This window comes from Onychomys torridus, chromosome 1 (assembly GCF_903995425.1).
Source record: "Onychomys torridus chromosome 1, mOncTor1.1, whole genome shotgun sequence".
NCBI classification, from domain to species: Eukaryota; Metazoa; Chordata; class Mammalia; order Rodentia; family Cricetidae; genus Onychomys; species Onychomys torridus.
In genome coordinates this window covers 56,950,842-56,970,646 of record NC_050443.1, presented here as the reverse complement: position 1 = coordinate 56,970,646, position 19,805 = coordinate 56,950,842, and the positions used below count along the sequence as shown (strand labels likewise).

The 19,805-nt window shown below is 36.9% G+C and overlaps 1 protein-coding gene across 1 annotated transcript in view; it reads right to left on the bottom strand.

The window, feature by feature from the left end:
- Agbl1 (ATP/GTP binding protein like 1) overlaps nucleotides 1–19,805 on the bottom strand; it is a 791,956-nt gene that overhangs the window by 342,639 nt on the left and 429,512 nt on the right. Inside the window, exon 20 of the mRNA XM_036170190.1 lies at nucleotides 15,119–15,250. Coding sequence (XP_036026083.1) covers nucleotides 15,119–15,250 — 132 coding nt within the window. The remainder of the gene's footprint in view (nucleotides 1–15,118; nucleotides 15,251–19,805) is intronic.

The following is a 19,805-nucleotide window of genomic DNA, read 5'->3' as shown; positions in this document are numbered from 1 at the left end:
CCTGCAGTGGAGGAGAGTTCCCCTTGCTTCATATCCTCTCCAGCATAAGCTGTCTTCTGTGCTTTTGATCTTAGCCATTCTGACAGGTGTAAGGTGGTATCTCAGAGTCATTTTGATTTGCATTTCCCGGATAATTAGGGATGATGAGCAATTCCTTAAATGTCTTTCTGCCATTTGAACTTCCTCTGTTGAGAATTATCTGTTTAGTTCTATAGCCCATTTCTTAATTGGACTGTTGGGCATTTTGATGTCTAATTTCTTGAGTTCTTTATATATTCTGGATATCAGCCCTGTGTCACATGTGGGATTGGTGAAGACATTTTCCCATTCTGTAGGCTGCCACTTTGTCTTGTTGATCTTATCCTTTGCTCTACAAAAGCTTCTCAGCTTCAACAGGTTCCATTGATTGATTGTTTTTCTTAGTGTCTGTGCTACTGGTGTTATATTTAGAAAGTGGTCTCTGGTGCCAATGTTTTCAAGACTACTTCCTACTTTCTCTTCTACAAGGTTCAGAGTAACTGGATTTATGTTGAGGTCTTTGATCCACTTGGATTTAAGTTTTGTGCATGGTGACAGATATGGATCTATTTACAGCCCTCTACATGTTGGCATCCAGTTATGCCAGCACCATTTGTTGAAGATGCTTTCTTTTTTCCATTGTACATTTTTGGCTTCTTTGTCAAAAATTATATGGTACATATACACAATGGAGTACTCAGCAGAGAAAAGCAATGACATCATGAGGTTTGCAAGCAAATGGATGGATTTAGAAAAAGTCATCCTGAGTGAGGTAATCCAGACTCAGAAAGGCAAACATGGTATGTACTCACTCATAGTAGGATACTAGATGTAAAACAAAGATGACTAGACTGCTACATAACTCGAGGGAGGCTACCTAAAAAACAGGACCCTAAGAAAGACACAGGGATCACCCAATGACAGAGAAATGGATGAGATCTACATGAACAACCTGGACAACAGTGGGAGTAATGAAGGGCAAGGATTGAGGGAAAGAGAGCTTAGGGGAGCAGGAGATCCCAGCGGGATCAAGAACAGAAAGGGAGAACAAGTAATAACATACCACAATAAATGAAGACCACATGAGAACAGGAAGAAGCAAAATGCTAGAGAGGTCCCCAGAAATCCACAATGATACATCCACTGTAGACTACTGGCAGTGGTCAAGAGAAAGCCTGATCTGACCTAGTCTGGTGATCAGATGGCCAAACACCCTAACTGTCATGCTAGAACTCTCATCCAATAACAGATGGAAGTGGATGCAGAGATCCTTGGCCAGGCCTCTCAGGTGGAGCTCCAGGACTCCAGTTGTCGAGAAAGAGGAGGGACTGTAAGAGTGTGAATTGTTGAGACCAAGATTGGAAAAAGCACAGGGACAAATAGCCAAACTAGTAGAAACACATGATTTAAGAACCAGAAGCTGTGGAGCCCCCAACTGGATCAGGCCCTCTGGATAAGTGAGACAATTGAATAGCTTGAACTGTTTGGGAGTGGGACCTGGACCTGTCCTTAGTGCATGAGCTGGCTGTTTGGAACCTTGGGCTTACACAGGGACACTTTGCTCAGCCTGGAAGGAGGGGACTGGAACTGCCTGTACTGAATCCACCAGGTTTAAGTGAATCCCCAGGGGAGTCTTGTCCCTGGAGGAGATGGGAATGGAGGGGAGGGGCTGGGGGGAAGATGGGGGCAGGGGCAGGAGGGGGAGGACAGGGGAACCCATGGCTGATTTGTATTTAATATATAATAATTTTAAAAAGTAAAGAGAGAGAGAGAGAGAGAGAGAGAGAGAGAGAGAGAGAGAGAGAGAGACTGGGCCTGCTGTGGGTTTTTTAAATGTCAAAGCACAGCCCTAGCAACAAACCTCCTCCAACAAGGCCACACCCATTTCAGAAAGTCCATCTCTTCTAATCCTTCCCAAACAGTTCCACTTCATGCAGACTAAGCATTCAAATATATGAGCCTATGGTGGCATTCTTCTTCAATGCACTACAAATATGAAAGTTCCAGCTAGTATCTTCTCTCCAAAAACTACTAGTCCTATAAAATATTTGTCAGTGAGAATTACCTTGATGAAGTACAGAATGAAAAGAATTTAAAGGAATAATTATAACCATGATTAATGAATTTAAGGAGTTTAAAGACAACAAAAAAGAAACAGCTCAGTGAAATTAAGGAGAATAAATATTTGAGTGATGCCCAAGAAAGTACAAACATATGGCTAATGGAAATGATAAAGACAATCCAGGACTTGAGAATGAAATTCAGTAAGAAGATTAAAATATTGAGGATGATTCAAGCTTAAGTGAAGATAAAATTGGGAAAATCACCAATAACTCAACTAGAAACTTCAAAGGAAACCCTGAAAAGTAGAGTGAATCCAGCAGGAGATGGAATATCAGGACTCAAAGGTAAAGTATAGAATCTAGACCAAATAAGCAAGGAATATGAAAAATGTTAATGAAACACAGGAAAGGTACATATAAGAAGTGTGGGACACTATGAAAAAAAACCTTCAAATTATGAGCATAGATAATGAAAAAAAATTCCAAGTCAATGGCACAGGCTAAATCTTCAACAAAATCATAGGAAAAAATGAAGAACAGGGGAAAAAATCACCACACTAAGTATAGGTAATAAAGAAATCATATTGAAAGCTGTGAAAGTAAAATCTCAAATTACATATAAGGAAAACCTTTCAGAATAACAGCTAATTTCTCAGTTGAAAACTTTGGAAGCCAAACAAGTCTGGAACAATGCATTCTCTAAAAGACCATGACACCCAGGCTAGCCTAATGTAACCAGCAAAATTATCTGTCATAATTGAAGGAGAAAGAAAAATCAAGATATAAATGCCTAAAAATACTTTCTATCCAACCAACAAAACCTAAAGAAAATGGAGGAAGCAATATTTGAGGCTGAAGGAGGAATAATCACGGTAGAGAGACTTTGGAAAGAAATATGAAGCAATAATTATTAATACACAAAGTACCACTGAGAAAACAAACAACAACACCAAAAATAAACACAATGGCTGCAAGACTTCTACAGTGAAAACACCAAACCTGTGAAAAAAAAAAAGAGAAAGGAACAAGAAAATGGAAATACATCCCGTGCTATGGATTGGTAGAATTAATATTGTGAAAATGACCATTTTTCCTAAAGCTTTTTAATGATTCAATGTAATTCCAATCAAAATTTCCATTACTCTTCACAGAAATATACAGTCCTAAAAATCATAAGGAACCACCAAAGGCCCAGGTTAGCCAAAACAATTCTAAACAAAAAGAACAATACTGGAAGAATTTTCATTTCAGATCTTAAGATATATGATAGGACTATAATAACAAAAATAGTACAGTAGTGCCACAAAAACAGACAGGCAGACAAATGGAACAAAATCAAAGACCCAAACGTGAATACACATAACTTCAGCCACTTAATATTTGACAAAGAATTCAAAAACTTAAGCTAGAACAAAGAAAGCATCTTCAGCAGATAGTTCCGGGAAATCTGGATGTCCATATACAGAAGACTAGGATGGGACCCATACCTACCACTATACACAAAAACTAACTCCAAATGGACCAAAGATGTAAATGGGAAGCTTGAAACACTGACAGTTCTAAAAGAAATAATAGGCAGTATCCTACACGATATAGGTAAAGCACTTTCTGAGTAGGACCTCGTTTACCCCAAAATTAAGACCAACAATTGAGAAGTGGAATTTCATAAAAGCTGAAGAAAAAAAAAGCTACTACCCAGCTGGAGAAACAATCAAATGGGTGGTGAGGAAGTCCACAGATTAGGAGATAGTGTTTGCCAGATATATATCTGATAAAGGATTAATATCCAGAATATACTAAAAAAAACTCAAAACACCGAGAATAAAACATTGAACAACTGAAAAACATGGGCCTGAGATCTGAACAGAAAGTTCTCAAAAAAAAAAAATTAGCTAAGAAATAAATTCTTAATAAAATGTTTTTAAAAAGAAGTATTTCAGAAAATTTTCCATATTACTAGCAATTAGGAAAATTCAAATTAAGACAACTTTGAGATTACATCTTACTCAAGTCAGAATGGCAAAATTCAGCGAAACAATCTATAACAAATGCTGGAAGGGTTGTGGGGGCACAGGCATCTTTGTTCACTGTTGGTGGAGTTATGAACAGATGCAGCCACTATGGAAATCAGTGAGGAGAATTCTCAAAGAATTAAATAAATCTACGATATTTCCTAGCTTTACCACTCCTTAGTATATGCCTATTGGTGAAATTATTAAGAGGGAGGTTTATTTTGTGGGGTAATTTACAAGTGAAGGAATAGATAACAGGGTCTGGGAAAGGTGTGGCACAGTCTGGCGGTATTCTCTGGAGAACTCTGCTTGGTCTACCTCCAGTGTCCAGGGTCCAAGAACCAAGAGAGCCGGCCCATCTGGATCTCAGGTCTTGAGGGTCCTCTCTTAGCCCCGCCTTGTAGGCTTGACAGTTACTGAAACCCCAATGGGGGTTGAAACTTCCAGATCAAAGCTGAAATGCCTACCCACTACACATGCCCACCTAAAAGACAAAACATTCTACTCTATAGATCCTTGCTTAGTCATGTTCTTGCTTTTCTACTCAGAATAGCTAGAAAATGAAAACAACCTAAATATCCTACAACGGATGAATGGATAATGAAAATGTGGTACATACACAATATAGAACACTATTCAGCTATAAAGAAAAATGAAATCATGAACTTTGCAGATTAAAGAATGGGACTAGAAAAGATCATATTGAGTAAGGTAACCCAGACCCCAAAAGACAAATGTCACATGTTCTCTCTCATCAGAGGCTCTTCCTTCCAAATCTTCATATGAGAATATACATCCTGGAGTAACTGAGAAACCAGAAAAGTAAAAGGGGATCATTGCCAGGGTAGTGAGATTAGGGGAGCAATAGAGAGGAAAATTGCAGTACAGAAGCAATTTGATCATGAAAATGATTCTCTACTTAGGGAGAAGCAGAGATAAATACAGAAAAAGGAGATGGGAAGGTTAAAAGAAACAGTAAAATGTCTGAAAAATCTTAAGGAATCATACTATTAACTATCTACCTAAAAACAACAAAAGCTATAATACACATGAATCTGTAGATGTACAGTTTAAATGAACTTTTCTCATCATGGCTGACAATACTCCACTCCTCCTAATCCCCAAACATCATCTAACAAAAAAAACCCCCTAATATCAGGCTTGAGAAATCCGCTTTTGAGTTGTTGGTCAGGGTAGCCAAGAGACTCCTAAAACATTATAGGCTGTTACTGTTGCCCTTTGTTGTCCCCTGAGGTAGAAGGTAACCCCTAATGCTGAAAATAGCATCTACTTCAGACACAGGGTCCACAGTCCCCTGAGCTAGAATTGACCTGAATGTCTCTCCTTGTGGACTAGAAGGCTCTATGCAGGATTCCAGAGGAAGGAAGCAAATAATAGTCCCTCCCAGTTATTGTGCTCATGTACTACAACAGTGACCACCCTAAGAGAATAATTGCCCCGAGTGTGCAATAGTGGGACATATACCTTGGCAATAACCAACAGCTCCCTAATTGGACTTAAAACCTCCTCAATAAGACAAAAACGATGCCTGGTACTGGGAACCTATCTAACTATCCAAAGCTAGTGAAATCATAGATCTTGGATGAGAAACCTGTAGCCATCCCTTTAATGAGTGTAGTCCTAATTACAATCTAAATATTTGTTCTTATACCCCCAGATAAGCATAGCCCTCATGCTCATCAATGAAACTTCTCTTTGCAACAAGAGACGGTTACCGAAAACTATAGCCAACCAAAATGCAGAGCTGTGAAGCCTTGTCTCAGTGGATACATTTACAAAACAGAGAGAGAGAGAGAGAGAGAGAGAGAGAGAGAGAGAGAGAGAGAGAGAGAGAGAAGGTGTTCTATGAGCAAGGGGCATCAAGATCATGATGGGAAAACCTACAGAGACAACCAAACCAAACTAGTGGAAACTCATGAAATTTAGACCAATACTTGTGGAGCCTTCATGGGGCTGGACTAGGCCCTCTACATAAGTGTAGCTTGATCTGCTTAAGGGGTCCTCCAGTCATAGGATCAGGATCGATCCCCAGTGTATGAGCTGGCTTTTTTGGAGCCCACTAATTATGGTGAGAAACCTTTCATGGCCTTGAGACAGGGGGAGGGGCTTGGACCTGCCTCTACTGAATGTACCAGGCTCTGCTGACTCCCCATGGGAAGACTTACCTCCTTGTATAAGGGGATAGGGTGGGAGGAAGGTTGGGGGGTTGGGAGGATGGAGGAGGGGATCTGTGACTGGTGTATAAAATGAATAATAAAATTTCTTAATTTAAAAAACCTCATGCATTTCAGGAGATGGGGTTGAAAGATAGTGAGAGTCAGAGGATCAAGGAGTTAGCTGTGGGCATATGTCTCCTAGTAATGTCAGAAGCTACAACCATAAAGACTCACCAATATGACTGCCTATACATGAACTGAACAAGGATGACATCAAAATAATACAAAAGTAGATTGGAGGGGCAGGGGTACCACAAGGCCTCAAGACTACACAAAGAACTACAGAAAAATAAGGAAGTCTAAGAATAAGAGTAATAGTCTTCCACAGGTAAGAGAACACCACTTGGTTACCTACTAAAAAATGTCCTGCTCTGAAAACATACAAACCAAACAGGTTATATTTAGGACTATAAATGCACAAAAATACATGAGCATAGCAACGGATAATAAAAAAAGGAGGTCATTAATGTGAAAGAAAACAAGGAGACACATGGGAGAGCTTGGAAGGAGAAAAAGGGGGAAATTATGTAATCATATGATAATCATAATACAAGCACATCTATCTCATTAGTGTGAACCTTTATAATCATATTTAATTAATCCAAAATTATGTATATACCAATTAACTATTTCAAAATGAATTTTCTCTATAAATTAATTTCAGGAAGTGTTTAGTTTGCATACCAATTTTATATACCAGTGTACTTAACTTCATGTAAAAGTTTCTCAGGCAAAATGTAGTCGTAAGTGGGAAGCTTTGATCAGCATGTCAAGATGACATTTTCTTGAACTCTGCAGGTTTCTCTTAAGTTTTGAAATCATATAAATAATCCACTAAGATTATTCTCTTTCAAAATTGCTTTGGCTTTTCTAGCTCTCTTGTGTTTAAGACTGGCTTGTCAATATCAATACAAAAGCCTGCTGAGATTTCGATAGAAATTGTGTTGAATCTACAGAAAATATGGAGAAAATTCCATCTAAAAAATATTGGATCTTTCATTACATTACATTAATTTGGTATAGCTCCCACTTATTTTGCCCTCCTTCAATTCCTATCACTGATTTTAACAGCTTTAACACATTAACTATTCTCTGTGAAACCTACTACTAATTACTTTGATTTTGATACTTTTGCAAATGGATTTTATTTCTGGATTTTGTTTCCAGATTATTTCTTGTCTATATAGAGATATTGCACCAAATTTTATATTGATCGCATATCTTGCTCCATTGCTAAACTTGCATACTGGTTTCAACCGTTCAAGTCTGATGATTCCTTAGAATTTTATACATAAAAATACCAAAATCACTAGCTCATAAAATTTCTGCTTCTTTTCTAAATGATTTCCTTTAATACTTTGCTTGTGTTGTGCGTGCTAAAATATCTAATGCTGTCTTGAACAGAAGTGGCAAGAGTAAATGTTCCCGCTTTGTTCCACTTTTGTGGGGCAAATATTCATGCTTTTACTACAATATTACTGGTTACTGTTAAAACTCACTTTTTATTTTCATGTGGGGAAGGGTGTCACAATGCCCAGGGAATTCAGAAGACAACCTGCCATTGTTGGTTCTTTCTACCATATGGATCCCCAGTCTTAAATTTCCCTTATGATTATCAGTTATGAGATTTGATTTTAAATGAGTGGTTTTTGTCAAACACTTATTCAGCACATTTTAAATGATGCAGTCTTTGTTATTTGTTTGTCTGAAAGAAATATGATAGTATTTTACCTCTAAATTTTTAATTTTGCCTCCATGAGATAAAACCCCACTTTGTCACAGTGAAGAATGATGGACATGTGGCTGGATTGACTTGCTAATACTTTGGAAAATAGTTTTGCATAGGTGTTTCCAAGAATCACTGAGATGTCACTATCTCTCCATGTAATATCTTTTTCATGCCTTTAGCATCAGGGTACTTCAGGCTTCCTAGGGGTTAGGAAGCATTCCTCCTCTATTTTTTCAATGATTGTTTCACCTGAATATTATCCATTTCTTGAGAGCTGGCAAGAATTTATCCACAAAGTTATTTGGGTCTAGGTTTCGATTTGTGGACTCTTTTATATTTCTAATTGAATTTATTTTCTTAAAATTTGCTTAGATTCTCTGTCTCTTTAACCAAAATTTCATAGTTTATGTCCTGCAATTTATCCATTTGACTTGTGGTTAGTAACAAAAAAAAACCTCTTACAATTTTTAAGTTCTATAGAGAATTTTCCTCTTCTCACTCATGACTGGTAATTTGTATTTTCATTCTTTTCCTAATAGTTCTGGCTGAGGTATCATCATTTTTCTTAACCCTTTAAATAATTCATCCTAGAATACATGGATTATTTTACTAGTGATTTTTAAATCTCTCTCTCTCTCTCATGCACATGTCTGTGTCTGTATGTGTCTGTATGATGTGTGTATATGTATGTGCATATGAGTATCAGAGGACAACCTTGAGTGTCAGTCAGTCCCCACTTTCCACATTGCTTGAGACATGGTCTCTTTGTTGTTCACTGCTGCAGATACATCAGTCAGGTCAGTTGGCCATCAATCTTCTGGGAATTCTCCTGTTTCTGCTTCCCGTCTCCCTCGGGCGTGCCAGGATTACACAGGCACACTATCATGCCTGGTTTCACTTGGGCTCTCCAATTTGAACTAAGGGTCTTGTGCTTGACTAGCAAACACTTCTCTCAATGTAATCACTGGCCCCTGGTATAGGGATTTCTTGCCTGATGATCTCTTCCCTACTTCACTTTCATCCTTTTGGAAGTATTTAATCTCTTACAAACAGCATATAATTAAGAATTTTTAGTTGAGCCTTAGAACCTTTGCCTCTTGGATGAAATGTTTTATCTATTCATGTTTAGTATCATCATTTATTTTCAGAGTTATACCTTCTCTTCTGCTATTTATTATAACCTATTATGTTTTCATTTATTTCTATTCCTTAAAGAATATTTCCTTAACCATTTACCTTTATTCTTCAGATATTTATCATGATAATTATTTTCTTGTAAGTCTTTCCTTGCATGTGCATTGCTATGTTTGATGCTTGCCTCCACATCTCAAAGTTTGCTTACTTTTCTTATATTGCTTTTCTCTGTTCTTTGAACTGGATAATTTTGAATATTTCATGTTTATTGATTCATTCTCTTAGAATCTCAAATCTGATGATAATTCTATCAACTTAATTTTTTTGCTTGTTTATTTCAACCCTAAAATTCCCCCATTTCCTTTTCTCATTTCTTTTCTTTTTGTTGCCAAATCTCTAACAAATTGCCTATATGTGAAGTCATTGTTACTACTTTTAACAGTAACTTTTGAATATAGCTTTCTTTAATTGTTTGATCATACTTTAACTGTGGGGTTCTCTGAGTCAATTTGCATTGGCTTCAATGTCTACTGAATAAGACTCACATGACTGAAGCTCATAGTCTTCATTTTCATAATCTTTACAGCTTTCAGTAGAAAATGAACATCACATATTTTACTTTGTTTGTAGTTTGTCTGTATCCTATTTTCTTTTTCTTTATCTTTTTAGAATTTTACCACTTCCCTAGGTTAATCTGAAGAATCTCCTAATCTTTATTGCAGTATGTACCACAGTGTCTTTGATGAGTTTTTAAGATGTATATATTTTTTGCTATTTGTCTGTATCTGCTCAGCATGGTGACTAGCTAACAATGTGAGTAAAAGTTGCCCTCCAACATCTTAAATTCTGCAGCTTCTCTTTTTTTGTGATTGGTTTACAGGTGTCTTTTGAGGCCAAAGTTGAAGTAAGTTTTCAAATATTTGGAAATTTTTCTATTCACTGGTTTCTCTGAAGTCTTCTCTCCACATACATGCATTTTCCCATAACCACAGATTATATATAGGCAATATATTAGTCACTTTTTTTGTTCTCACATCCATATCTTGTGGCATACTTTTGCCCATCCTGCTGCTCCATCTCTTTATCTCTATCTCTGATTATGTGCAAGTATATGTAAAAGAGAAACTATATGTGTCTGTCCTTATCCTGACATTTTTTAAATTTAATATAGATTTTTATACACTGTACTCTAATTATGGTGTCCCCTCCCCCAACCAAAGCAACATCCTTTCCCATCTCCCCACCTAAACAAAGCTATACCCTTTCTCATGTTTATTAGGAAACAAGCAGGTATCTTAAACAATAACAATAAAAACCAACAAAGCAAAACAAAACAAAATAAATAATAACAAAAAGCTAAAGAAAAAGCACAAGAAACACCCAGAGATACAAAGACACACAGATTTGCATACACTGAAAACAAAATTAGAAACCATACTATATAAGCAAAAGACCTATAATGTTTAAAAAAAAAACTTGCAAAACAATGTGAGACAAAAATCCCCCAAGAATACCATTGAGTTCATTTTATGATGGCCATCTACTGCTTGGCATGGAGTAGATGGCTTGCCTTTAAGTGTGGTTTGTATACACAGCAAGACTCCATTGGAGAAAAATAACTTTTCTGTTGTGAGTAATTATCAATTGGAGATAGATTTGGGGTTAGGAGTGGGTGCTTGTATCCATTTCCCCTTTCAGTACTTTCAGACCCCAGTTAGGCTTCTACCTATACAGGCCCTTTGCATGCTGCCAGAGTCTCTGAAACTTAATATGTGCCTCAGTCCTGTTTTGTATAGAAGCCTTCATTTCTTTAGTGTTTCCTACTCCCCACTGGCTCTTACAATTGTTCCATCTCTTCTCCAGCAGAGTTCCCTGAGCCCAGAGGGGATAATATGATAGAGATATCTCCTTTAGGACTAAGTGTTTCAAGGTTTCTAATGCTCTATACATTGTCCAATTATGAGTCTCTGTATTTGTTCACATATACTGTAGGAGGAAACATTTCTGATAGTGGCTGAGCAAGACTCTGATCTATGAATATGACAGAATGTCCTTAGGAGTCATTTTTTTTTTTTTTGCTATGTTCCTGTAGCAGAATATTATTTGGTTTCCGCAAATGTAACATCTAGTCCCAGATTCTTGCCCACCCAAGCAGTGTCAGGCATGGGTTGCACATCATGGAGTGGCCTTAATCCCAACCAGATAATGGATGGTTACTCCCACAACTGTTGTGCCACTACTGCACTTTCATATCTTGCAGGCAGGTTACCATTGTAAACTAAAAGATTTGTAGTGAGGTTGGTGTTTCTGTAGCGTGCTGAGTACCCTCCAGTACCATGAACACTAATCTGTCAGGGTGAAGCCTTAGTTAGGCATCACATTGACTTCTCCACGTTCATTGCATTGTATAGGTGTTGTCTCCAGCCATCAAGCATTACCATCAGTTTGTGGAGAGCAACCAATAGCTTTTGCATTAGCTTGGGTTGTTTAGGCATTCCCAATGTTATACTTTGGCCAAAAACTCAATTAGGTGTAACCCATTTCCAGAACTGGAGATTCCATTTGGAGGCAAGAGATGACTAGTTAGGACTTTGTCTCCCCATTGCTTGCTGACATTTTTAAGTTGCTCTTTTAATTTTGTTTCATTTTGTTCTGCTTTGCTTTCACATGTTACCTCACTATTTAGCTCATGTAGTCTTAAACCTTCCATACTCCTGCCTCAGCTGTACTGAGACTAAACATGTTGCTAGCATGTCTATCCCTGAGTTGTATGTATATTGATGAATAAATTTAAAAATGGTTAAAGAAACCCCATTAAGTAAGTCATATTTGGGCAGTTCCTGCACAAAAATCTAGGAGTTTTCAAGACTGAAATTTTTCCAACTGTATTTGGCCAGGTTCCAGAGGTTTAAAATTACAACTTTTGTAATTTTATCATTTTTCATATTTGTGTTTTGCAGAATGTATTCACTGACCTGTTTTAGTAATACAACTAGACATCCCAATATGGTTGATTAATAAAGATGAATAAATATTTTGAGTGAGTATGAAATGTGTTTGTCATTTTGACACTAATATTAAAGGACAAAATTCCTCTGATTGAGTTGCTCTATTTGATATGTAAATACACTCTCAGGCTGTGACTTCTGGCAAGTGAGAGGACTATAAACATGTCTTGTGTAGAAGGTCTTCCCAAGGTCTCCATCTCCTCATGACAAAGTGAATGAGCCCTCTCAATTCTGAAAAGATCCATTTGCACACATACAAAACCTATTTTAGGATAAACACCAAAATCAAATTCATTATTTATAAATTACTGTGCCTTAGATTTAAAATACCAATGGTGGAAGGAGATACATATTAATCAGGAACGGCAAAGCAAGGCTGTTAAGAACAAGAAGTAAGGGAAGAAGCTGAACATTACCCACTTTTCTCCTTTTACACATTGCTTATCAGCCCATGAGTAAACTTTGAAGAACTCCGGAGCACCAAAAAAAATTAGTTTTATAAATTTCTTATAAACTTTGATTTTATCATTTTACAAGGAAGAAAACTGAGACTCTGGCAACTGACCAAACTAAAATAATGACTTTCAAATATGACTATCAGTACACAGAAGGACTTATATTTTGATAACATTGCCATCAAACACTACTGAATTTGCTCTCAGAGGAAGAAGCTGTGGTTTGCCTCTCTCTCCCTGATCATGCCTTTTGCTTTACTTGACACAAAACTGAGCTAAAATTATTTGTTGCATTAATCAACTAATATAACATAGCATAAGTAACATAATCATACAATAAAGCTGGAATACAGAGCATAAGTACCCACTCTGTAATTGGTCATTTAGATGGTTAATCTCAATTGTCAACTTGATGAGACATAGAATCAGCTGGAATGTAGGCTTTTGAGTATTCCTCCATTCTTGTAGGAAATTCCCTTGATTTAATTAGTTGAGCTGAGGATACTGACCCACTGTGAGTGGGACCATTCTCTAGGCTAGGATCCTGGACTGTATAAAGATGCTGTAAGCTAATTACAAGTTATTTATCTTCTTACTGCTCCCTGACTTTAATGTAATGTGACTTTAAACTTCTGCTGCCTTGACTTCTTTTCATGAAACACTGTACCTCAAACTGTGATCTATGAAAACCCTGTATCCCTGAAGTTGCTTTGGTTGAGTTATTTTAACATGGCAAAGGAGAAGTAAAACAGCTGTGACACCCAGCCTCTGTTCAATTTGATGTTCTCTTTGTATAGAAGATCCTTAAGGTTCTGTTTCTTCTTATTTTGTGTAGAGAATTGTCCATGAATACTGTTACCTTTTCTATGATAAAAGCCATACTGACTCTCTATAAATTTAATAATATATTTTAGATCCACCTGCATTATGTATATGAGATTATTTTTCACAGTTTGGCATGAGTTTCCCAGGTGAATGTCCTGATGGGCTCGTTTCATAAGTAATATAATTCAGTTAGGCTTCTGGTAGTCTGCCACTTTTGACACAGCTAAGACTTAGAGCTAATAGATTTCTGAGGATATGCTCTTGGTTCTGCTATAAATGCCTTGGGGAAAAAATCAGCAGAAGTATATGTTAATGGCTCTGGTTAAAGAAAAACACAAGGAAAATATTTCTAGGTGAGGTTAATTTGGTGAATATTTGTTTGCTTCTTTTATGGTAGTTTTGTGTTTGAGAAGTAGTTCATTTTGTTTCATTTTGGCTTTTGTTTGGTTGGGTTTTTTGTTTGTTTGTTTGTTTTGTTTTTCAAGACAGGGTTTCTCTGTGTAGCTTTGCACCTTTCCTGGAACTCACTCTGTAGCCCAGGCTGGCCACAAACTCATAGGGATTTGCCTGCCTCTGCCTCCCGAGTGCTGGGATTAAAGGCATGCGCCATCACCACTCAATTAGTTGGTTGTTTTGTTTTGTTTTGTTTTGTTTTGTTTTGTTTTGTTTTGTTTTGTTTGAGAGTAAGTCTCACAGTAGCCCAAGCTGGTTTTCAACTCAGTGTCCTTCAACTTCAGCCTTCTAGTACTAAGATTAAAACCATAGGCCACTACTCTAGCTCAGTTTGGTAGGTTTCAATTTCTCTTTTAATATCATCATTAGCCTTAGAGATGAATCTATTTAGTGTACCATAAATTGTAATAAAAAAAATTACAAGAACGTGGTATCATCACAATCCTTTTTCTTTTCTTCATAATTTTGAAACTAAGGCTAGTCTTTATTTTGCATTTCAACAGCTTTGCAACTTACATCTCTTCTTGATGCCCTATAAGCAGTTATGTTATCCTTACATGGAATGGTCCCTCTTTCTTTTCCCTCCTTAACTTCCTCTTTATTGTAGTATGAATATACAGTGGCCCATACCACTGGAGTCCACATATCATAAAATTAGGTTCACTGGATAACTGTTTCGTTTCTCAAAGAATGTTCATGCAAAAAGGGTAGTTGACTAAAGCCTTGGGTGTACTCATCCCTTAATATTTTCTTAAGGTTTTTGTGTTCAGGATCATTATGTTTCTCTCATAATCTTTGTGGGAAAAAAACAGTCTTTTTACTGTCTTTATTTTATAGGTGGTAGAATGAAAATTCACAGTTAATAATTATAAAGTCAGATGTTAAAATAAAGCTTCTTGTCACCAATTCCCTGTGCCATAGAGAAGACAAGAAATAGAGATACCAGATCGTGTGACATTATTCAACACTAATATAGAGAGGATATAGAAAACTCTGTTTTGCTTACATTAAAACTGTATGGGCATAGTCATCAAGATGGTTATTTTAAGAGAAAAAAGATGAATAGGAACTAAAAGCATAAGTCAGTGGTAAAGCATCTGTCTAGAAACACAGGCGAGTGGTAATGGATACTCATAGTAAAGCTGTGGTCACAATATACCATACTATCCCATAGAGCGACTTACTCTGTAGCTGACATCCTCCAAGAGGGCAGCTCCACCCACAGTGCAGCCTGCTTGCCACAGAGTTTCCTTCATGCTGCAACCATAAAGGAAGACATTCTTCTTTTGGGAGTGACCATGGAAATCGCAGAAGACCTACAATAAGGAACAGAAAGGAGAAAATAAATGCAGGCTAGTGCACTGGTCTTTTACAGGTTTGAAATGTCCAAGTGGTCAGAAAGATGCTGTTCACTCGGAGTGACCAGCCACGTGGGAGGGGTAATGACTCTGGCACAGCTGCTTTGGCCAAGCTCTTAGGGAAGAAGGTAGACGGCAGGGCTCCTAGGAGGGAAGAGGAGGTAAAGAAATGAGTGTTGTGATGGGCTTTTTTGAAAAATTCCCCTATGATATGGTCCTAGACAGAAATGAAAAGAGAAACAACAGCAGTTATAAAAACATATATGAAAAATTTAAAAACTGAAAAATGAACAGACAAGACCCATTGTAAGGGACTATATCCACTATATAAAGAAGAATCATTATGATTCTTCTCCAGATTCTGATGTGAAAAAGAATGACCCCTCAAACTCAATGGTTTTCCAAACTCATTTTATTTTTTAATTCATGCTACAGATGAGCCATGAGGCTACACAATATAACTTTACTATAGGGTTTTAGCTGAGGGGGAAACCCTCATTTGGGACATGCTAGTTTGTGACAAAGGGTAAAGTCATAGTGAAGGTGGGTTCCTGTTTTAGCTCTTGGAGAGTATCCTAAAAACAAAGCAAATACCTATGTGCCCACATTGATCAAAGAAAGTCATCAGTGTGGAGGGGAAATACATTCTTTTTCCATATTTCCTTGGCAAGTTACAAGAAAGCTGTCAGTGGTGGAAAATCCTGAAAAATATGTTAATAATTAAGAAAAATTATGAAATCCAAAAGATAACCCCAAGTTTTCCCCATCCACACATGTAAGGACTTTCACAATTCACTGTGTTCCAATGTTATCAAGGGGTTGACTATGTTTCTTTACCTTCTCAATGGCAAATGTAATAGCACAATATAAAATATGAGAAAAATCAATTGTCAATATATGTTCATGGTAGAATACACGTGAGGCAACATATTAACTGAAGGTAGATTCTGATTCATTAAGATCGATAAATGAACAATGGGGTGAACATGAAATTATTTCAAGATGCATAAATAAAAATCAAAGATATAAATCAAATTCTCCAAAGTACTTGCTAGATTAAGCATAATGAAATCTCTATGAACAAATGAAACACATACAAAATATTGAGAACAATGGTAAATTTCAACCACATACATACTATGAATCATTAAATGTTTACTAAAAGATAATATCAGATTAGATAAGCAAGTTTATCTAACTGTACTGTCTACAAAAATATCTATTTTAAATATAGAAATAATAAATTAAAAACCAAAGTGTGGCCAGGTATGGTGACATACACCTATAACCTTAACATTTGGTGGATGGAGCCAAGATGAATTCAAGAGACTCATGAATTCAGCCATTTTTCAGCCACACAAAGAATTTGAGGTCAGACAAGGCTTGTACTCAAAAGAAAGAAAAGTAAATTTATAAAATGTGTATATGATACAAACCTAGGCAAAGGGGATATGAAGAATCTACAATAATTTAGATGTGGGAAATATTGAGGAAATACATGTTGTGATGGCTGATGCACCTGTGTTGTCTTTGATGGTTAAGCCCACTTCTTTATTCTTCTGCTTTGGGATTCCACATTCCATCCAAATCAAAGATCTATATCAATCGTGGTGTCTGCTACAGACTTGGCTTTCAGTGTAGAAGGACTTTGGGGTTTTTTCAAGGATGAATTTGCTCCCTTCCCTGTTGCACTGTTAGTGCCTTCATGAATGTCTCCCCTTATAGACAGAAGGTAGGTGTAGGTATCACAAGATAAATGCAGCACAGGACCTATCTCCTAAGCCTTCATTTCTCCCTGTGCCAAGGAAGATTGAGCATCTCAGTCTGACTAAATGTGGGTGAATGTTGAGCAAAAGTGCCAGTCACATAACTGATTAAGCCAGTGGTTTACTGGCTATGGGTAGCAACCTCCATAGGGGTCACACATCAGCTATCTTGTATATCAGATATTTACATCTGATTCTTAACAGTAGCAAAATTACAATTATGAACTAGCAATGAAATAATTTTATGATTGGAAGTAACCACAACATGAGGAACTGTATTAACAGGTCACAGCATTAGGAAGGTTGAGAACCAGAGGATTAATCTGTGAAGTTGAAACCATTTGCTCAAACTGACAAATTAACTCTGGATTATGTACTTTCACCCATGATGTCTGCCCAAATCTAACAGTATGCTCTGTCCTTATTAGTAAAGGACTCTAAGACTCCATTCTGGCATCAATTTCCTGGGTTACATATGATCTGTTAGCAAACCCTTGAGCTTATTTTGGTTTATATACACTATTTCCTTCTTGGGCATCATGTGCAGTAATATTCTAATATTGTGTTAATATGTGATCTGAGTTGTCAGATTAGGAAGGTACATGAAGGAGTTGTGATGTGCCTTTAAAAATTTGAGTATCCTCTTTCAAACCATCTTCCCTGGATAAGATTATGTCATGGTTTTCCAGCAGAGGAAGAATTGTCTCAGTTTTACTACCCATTAATGGATGAGATTTCGATGATGTTCTAGTCTACGTTACATGGCAATGGGTCTCATGTATAAACATGTATCAGAATAACATGGAGGACTTGGCAAAGCAAATACCAGAAACTTGCTCCAGCAGTTCCATGATTTAAGTAAGTCTGAGTCAGGCTAAAGAATTTGTCTTTCTAAGAAACGCCAATGTGAGGGTGATGGTCCTGGTCCCAAGACCATACTTGAAAAATCCTATTTTATAAAAGAGCTAACAAAATAACTGTTTAAGGTCTAATCATCTACCATCATGAACTTTCCACCAACCTTTATCTCTTACTACTCAATTTTTCTGTGTGAATAAACACGCACCATTCTTATGAAAAGTGTGCAAACAAATTAAGCCTGTGTCTTAGCAACTGATTTCTCAATAAAGCCAGAAGGCTGCTTGGTGACAGGAGTTCCTTAAATGCTGGATTCAGTTAGAGATAAAAGCTGTTATTTTTTCCTTCCTGATCCTTACAGACTCTGAAAGCTGAGGTAAATGACAAATTATAGACCTATTCACCTGTGGGAATGAGCACTGCTAAGCCTTAGGATTCCAGTGGCCTCTGAGTATTTGGAATGAAAGAAATAGAGACATTGTTCTGCTTGCTGCTCAAATGACATCCCTAAAAATAAATGCCTGTTAATTATAAGAAACATGTGCTTCTCCAAATTGCAGGGGGCAATTACAAGTCAAATTATCAACTTATTTCAGTTGAGGAAGCTTTTTCTTTTATGCTTGAGTACTATTTGATACTTGTATTTTCTTCCAGTAAAATTCTTTGCCAGAATTGTAGTGAGTGTACCCAGTTTGGAGACCACAACATTCATAGATTAATCAACAGCCCTGTCTCACTCATCAATTTATTCAACAAAAAAATCTGCATGTCTTCTCTGTGGCAGGAAAAATTAAAATTTTAACATAACTCAGTATTGCCCTCCACAGCAACAATAACAATAAATAATTAATTTATCTATCGAACACTTATGAGTCTTGAGCTGGCATGTTAAAAGTTATACAAAGTGGATGTTATCGAATACTTAATTGTATAGTCATGTGCTAAAGATTTATAAATGTTGTTATGAAATAATAACAATGAGTATCCTATGATAAAGTAGGCATTGCTGTCCCCATTTTAAATAAGAACATTGAATTTCAAATAAATAATTTGCTCAAGTTTCAGTTATTGAGTATATTAGTAAATATTTGAACCTAAATTTCCCTTAATTCCCAAACAACCTTTTTTTTCCTTTCTCTTTTATCTCTGTAAAAGCTATTTTGTGGGGATGATCCCCAAAGGTAACAAGCCTGGCAGCTAGAGGAGAAAGCTATGGTAAGGATAAGCTTAACTCTATGGAAATCCAACTACATTTCATACTTCTAGAGAAGAGTGTGGTATCCTAGCAGGCATGCAACATGGTGGTCCTGAAAGTCAAAAAGAAAGGTTATACCCTCAATGAATCTTACCAAGCAAATGCAAAAAAAAAAGGGGGGGATGCACTATGCATTTGAGGAATTACAGTAATTCAGAATAAGTAGAAAATAAATAAAGAGTGGATTTTGGGAAGCTATAGACAGAGGTAGTAGGCTGCTTATTATTGCACTTACATGCCATTCTAGGCTGTCTGCATGTTTTCCTGGAGATTGTGAAGCATTTGAGCCAGGAGAAAAAGCAGAATCACATCCAAATATGGAGAGTTTAAGAGTGAATCCCAGGAAAGAGACCAAGAGGCAAGACGCATGACAAGAGTGTAGCTGATGTCAACAGACAAAAGTACATACAAAGGAAGTTTGGGCTGGCAAGATAGCTAAGTGGACAAAGAACTTGCTATGCAAGTTTGAGGACCTGAGCTCTATACCTGTAACCCACAGGGATGGAGGAAAGAACCAATTTCAGAAAGTAGTTCTCTGAACTCTACACCATGCATATGTGTGTGTGTGTGTGTGTGTGTATTCTTTTAAAAGAATAAAGAAGGGGATGCTTGTAAGGAGGTAAAATTCATAGGA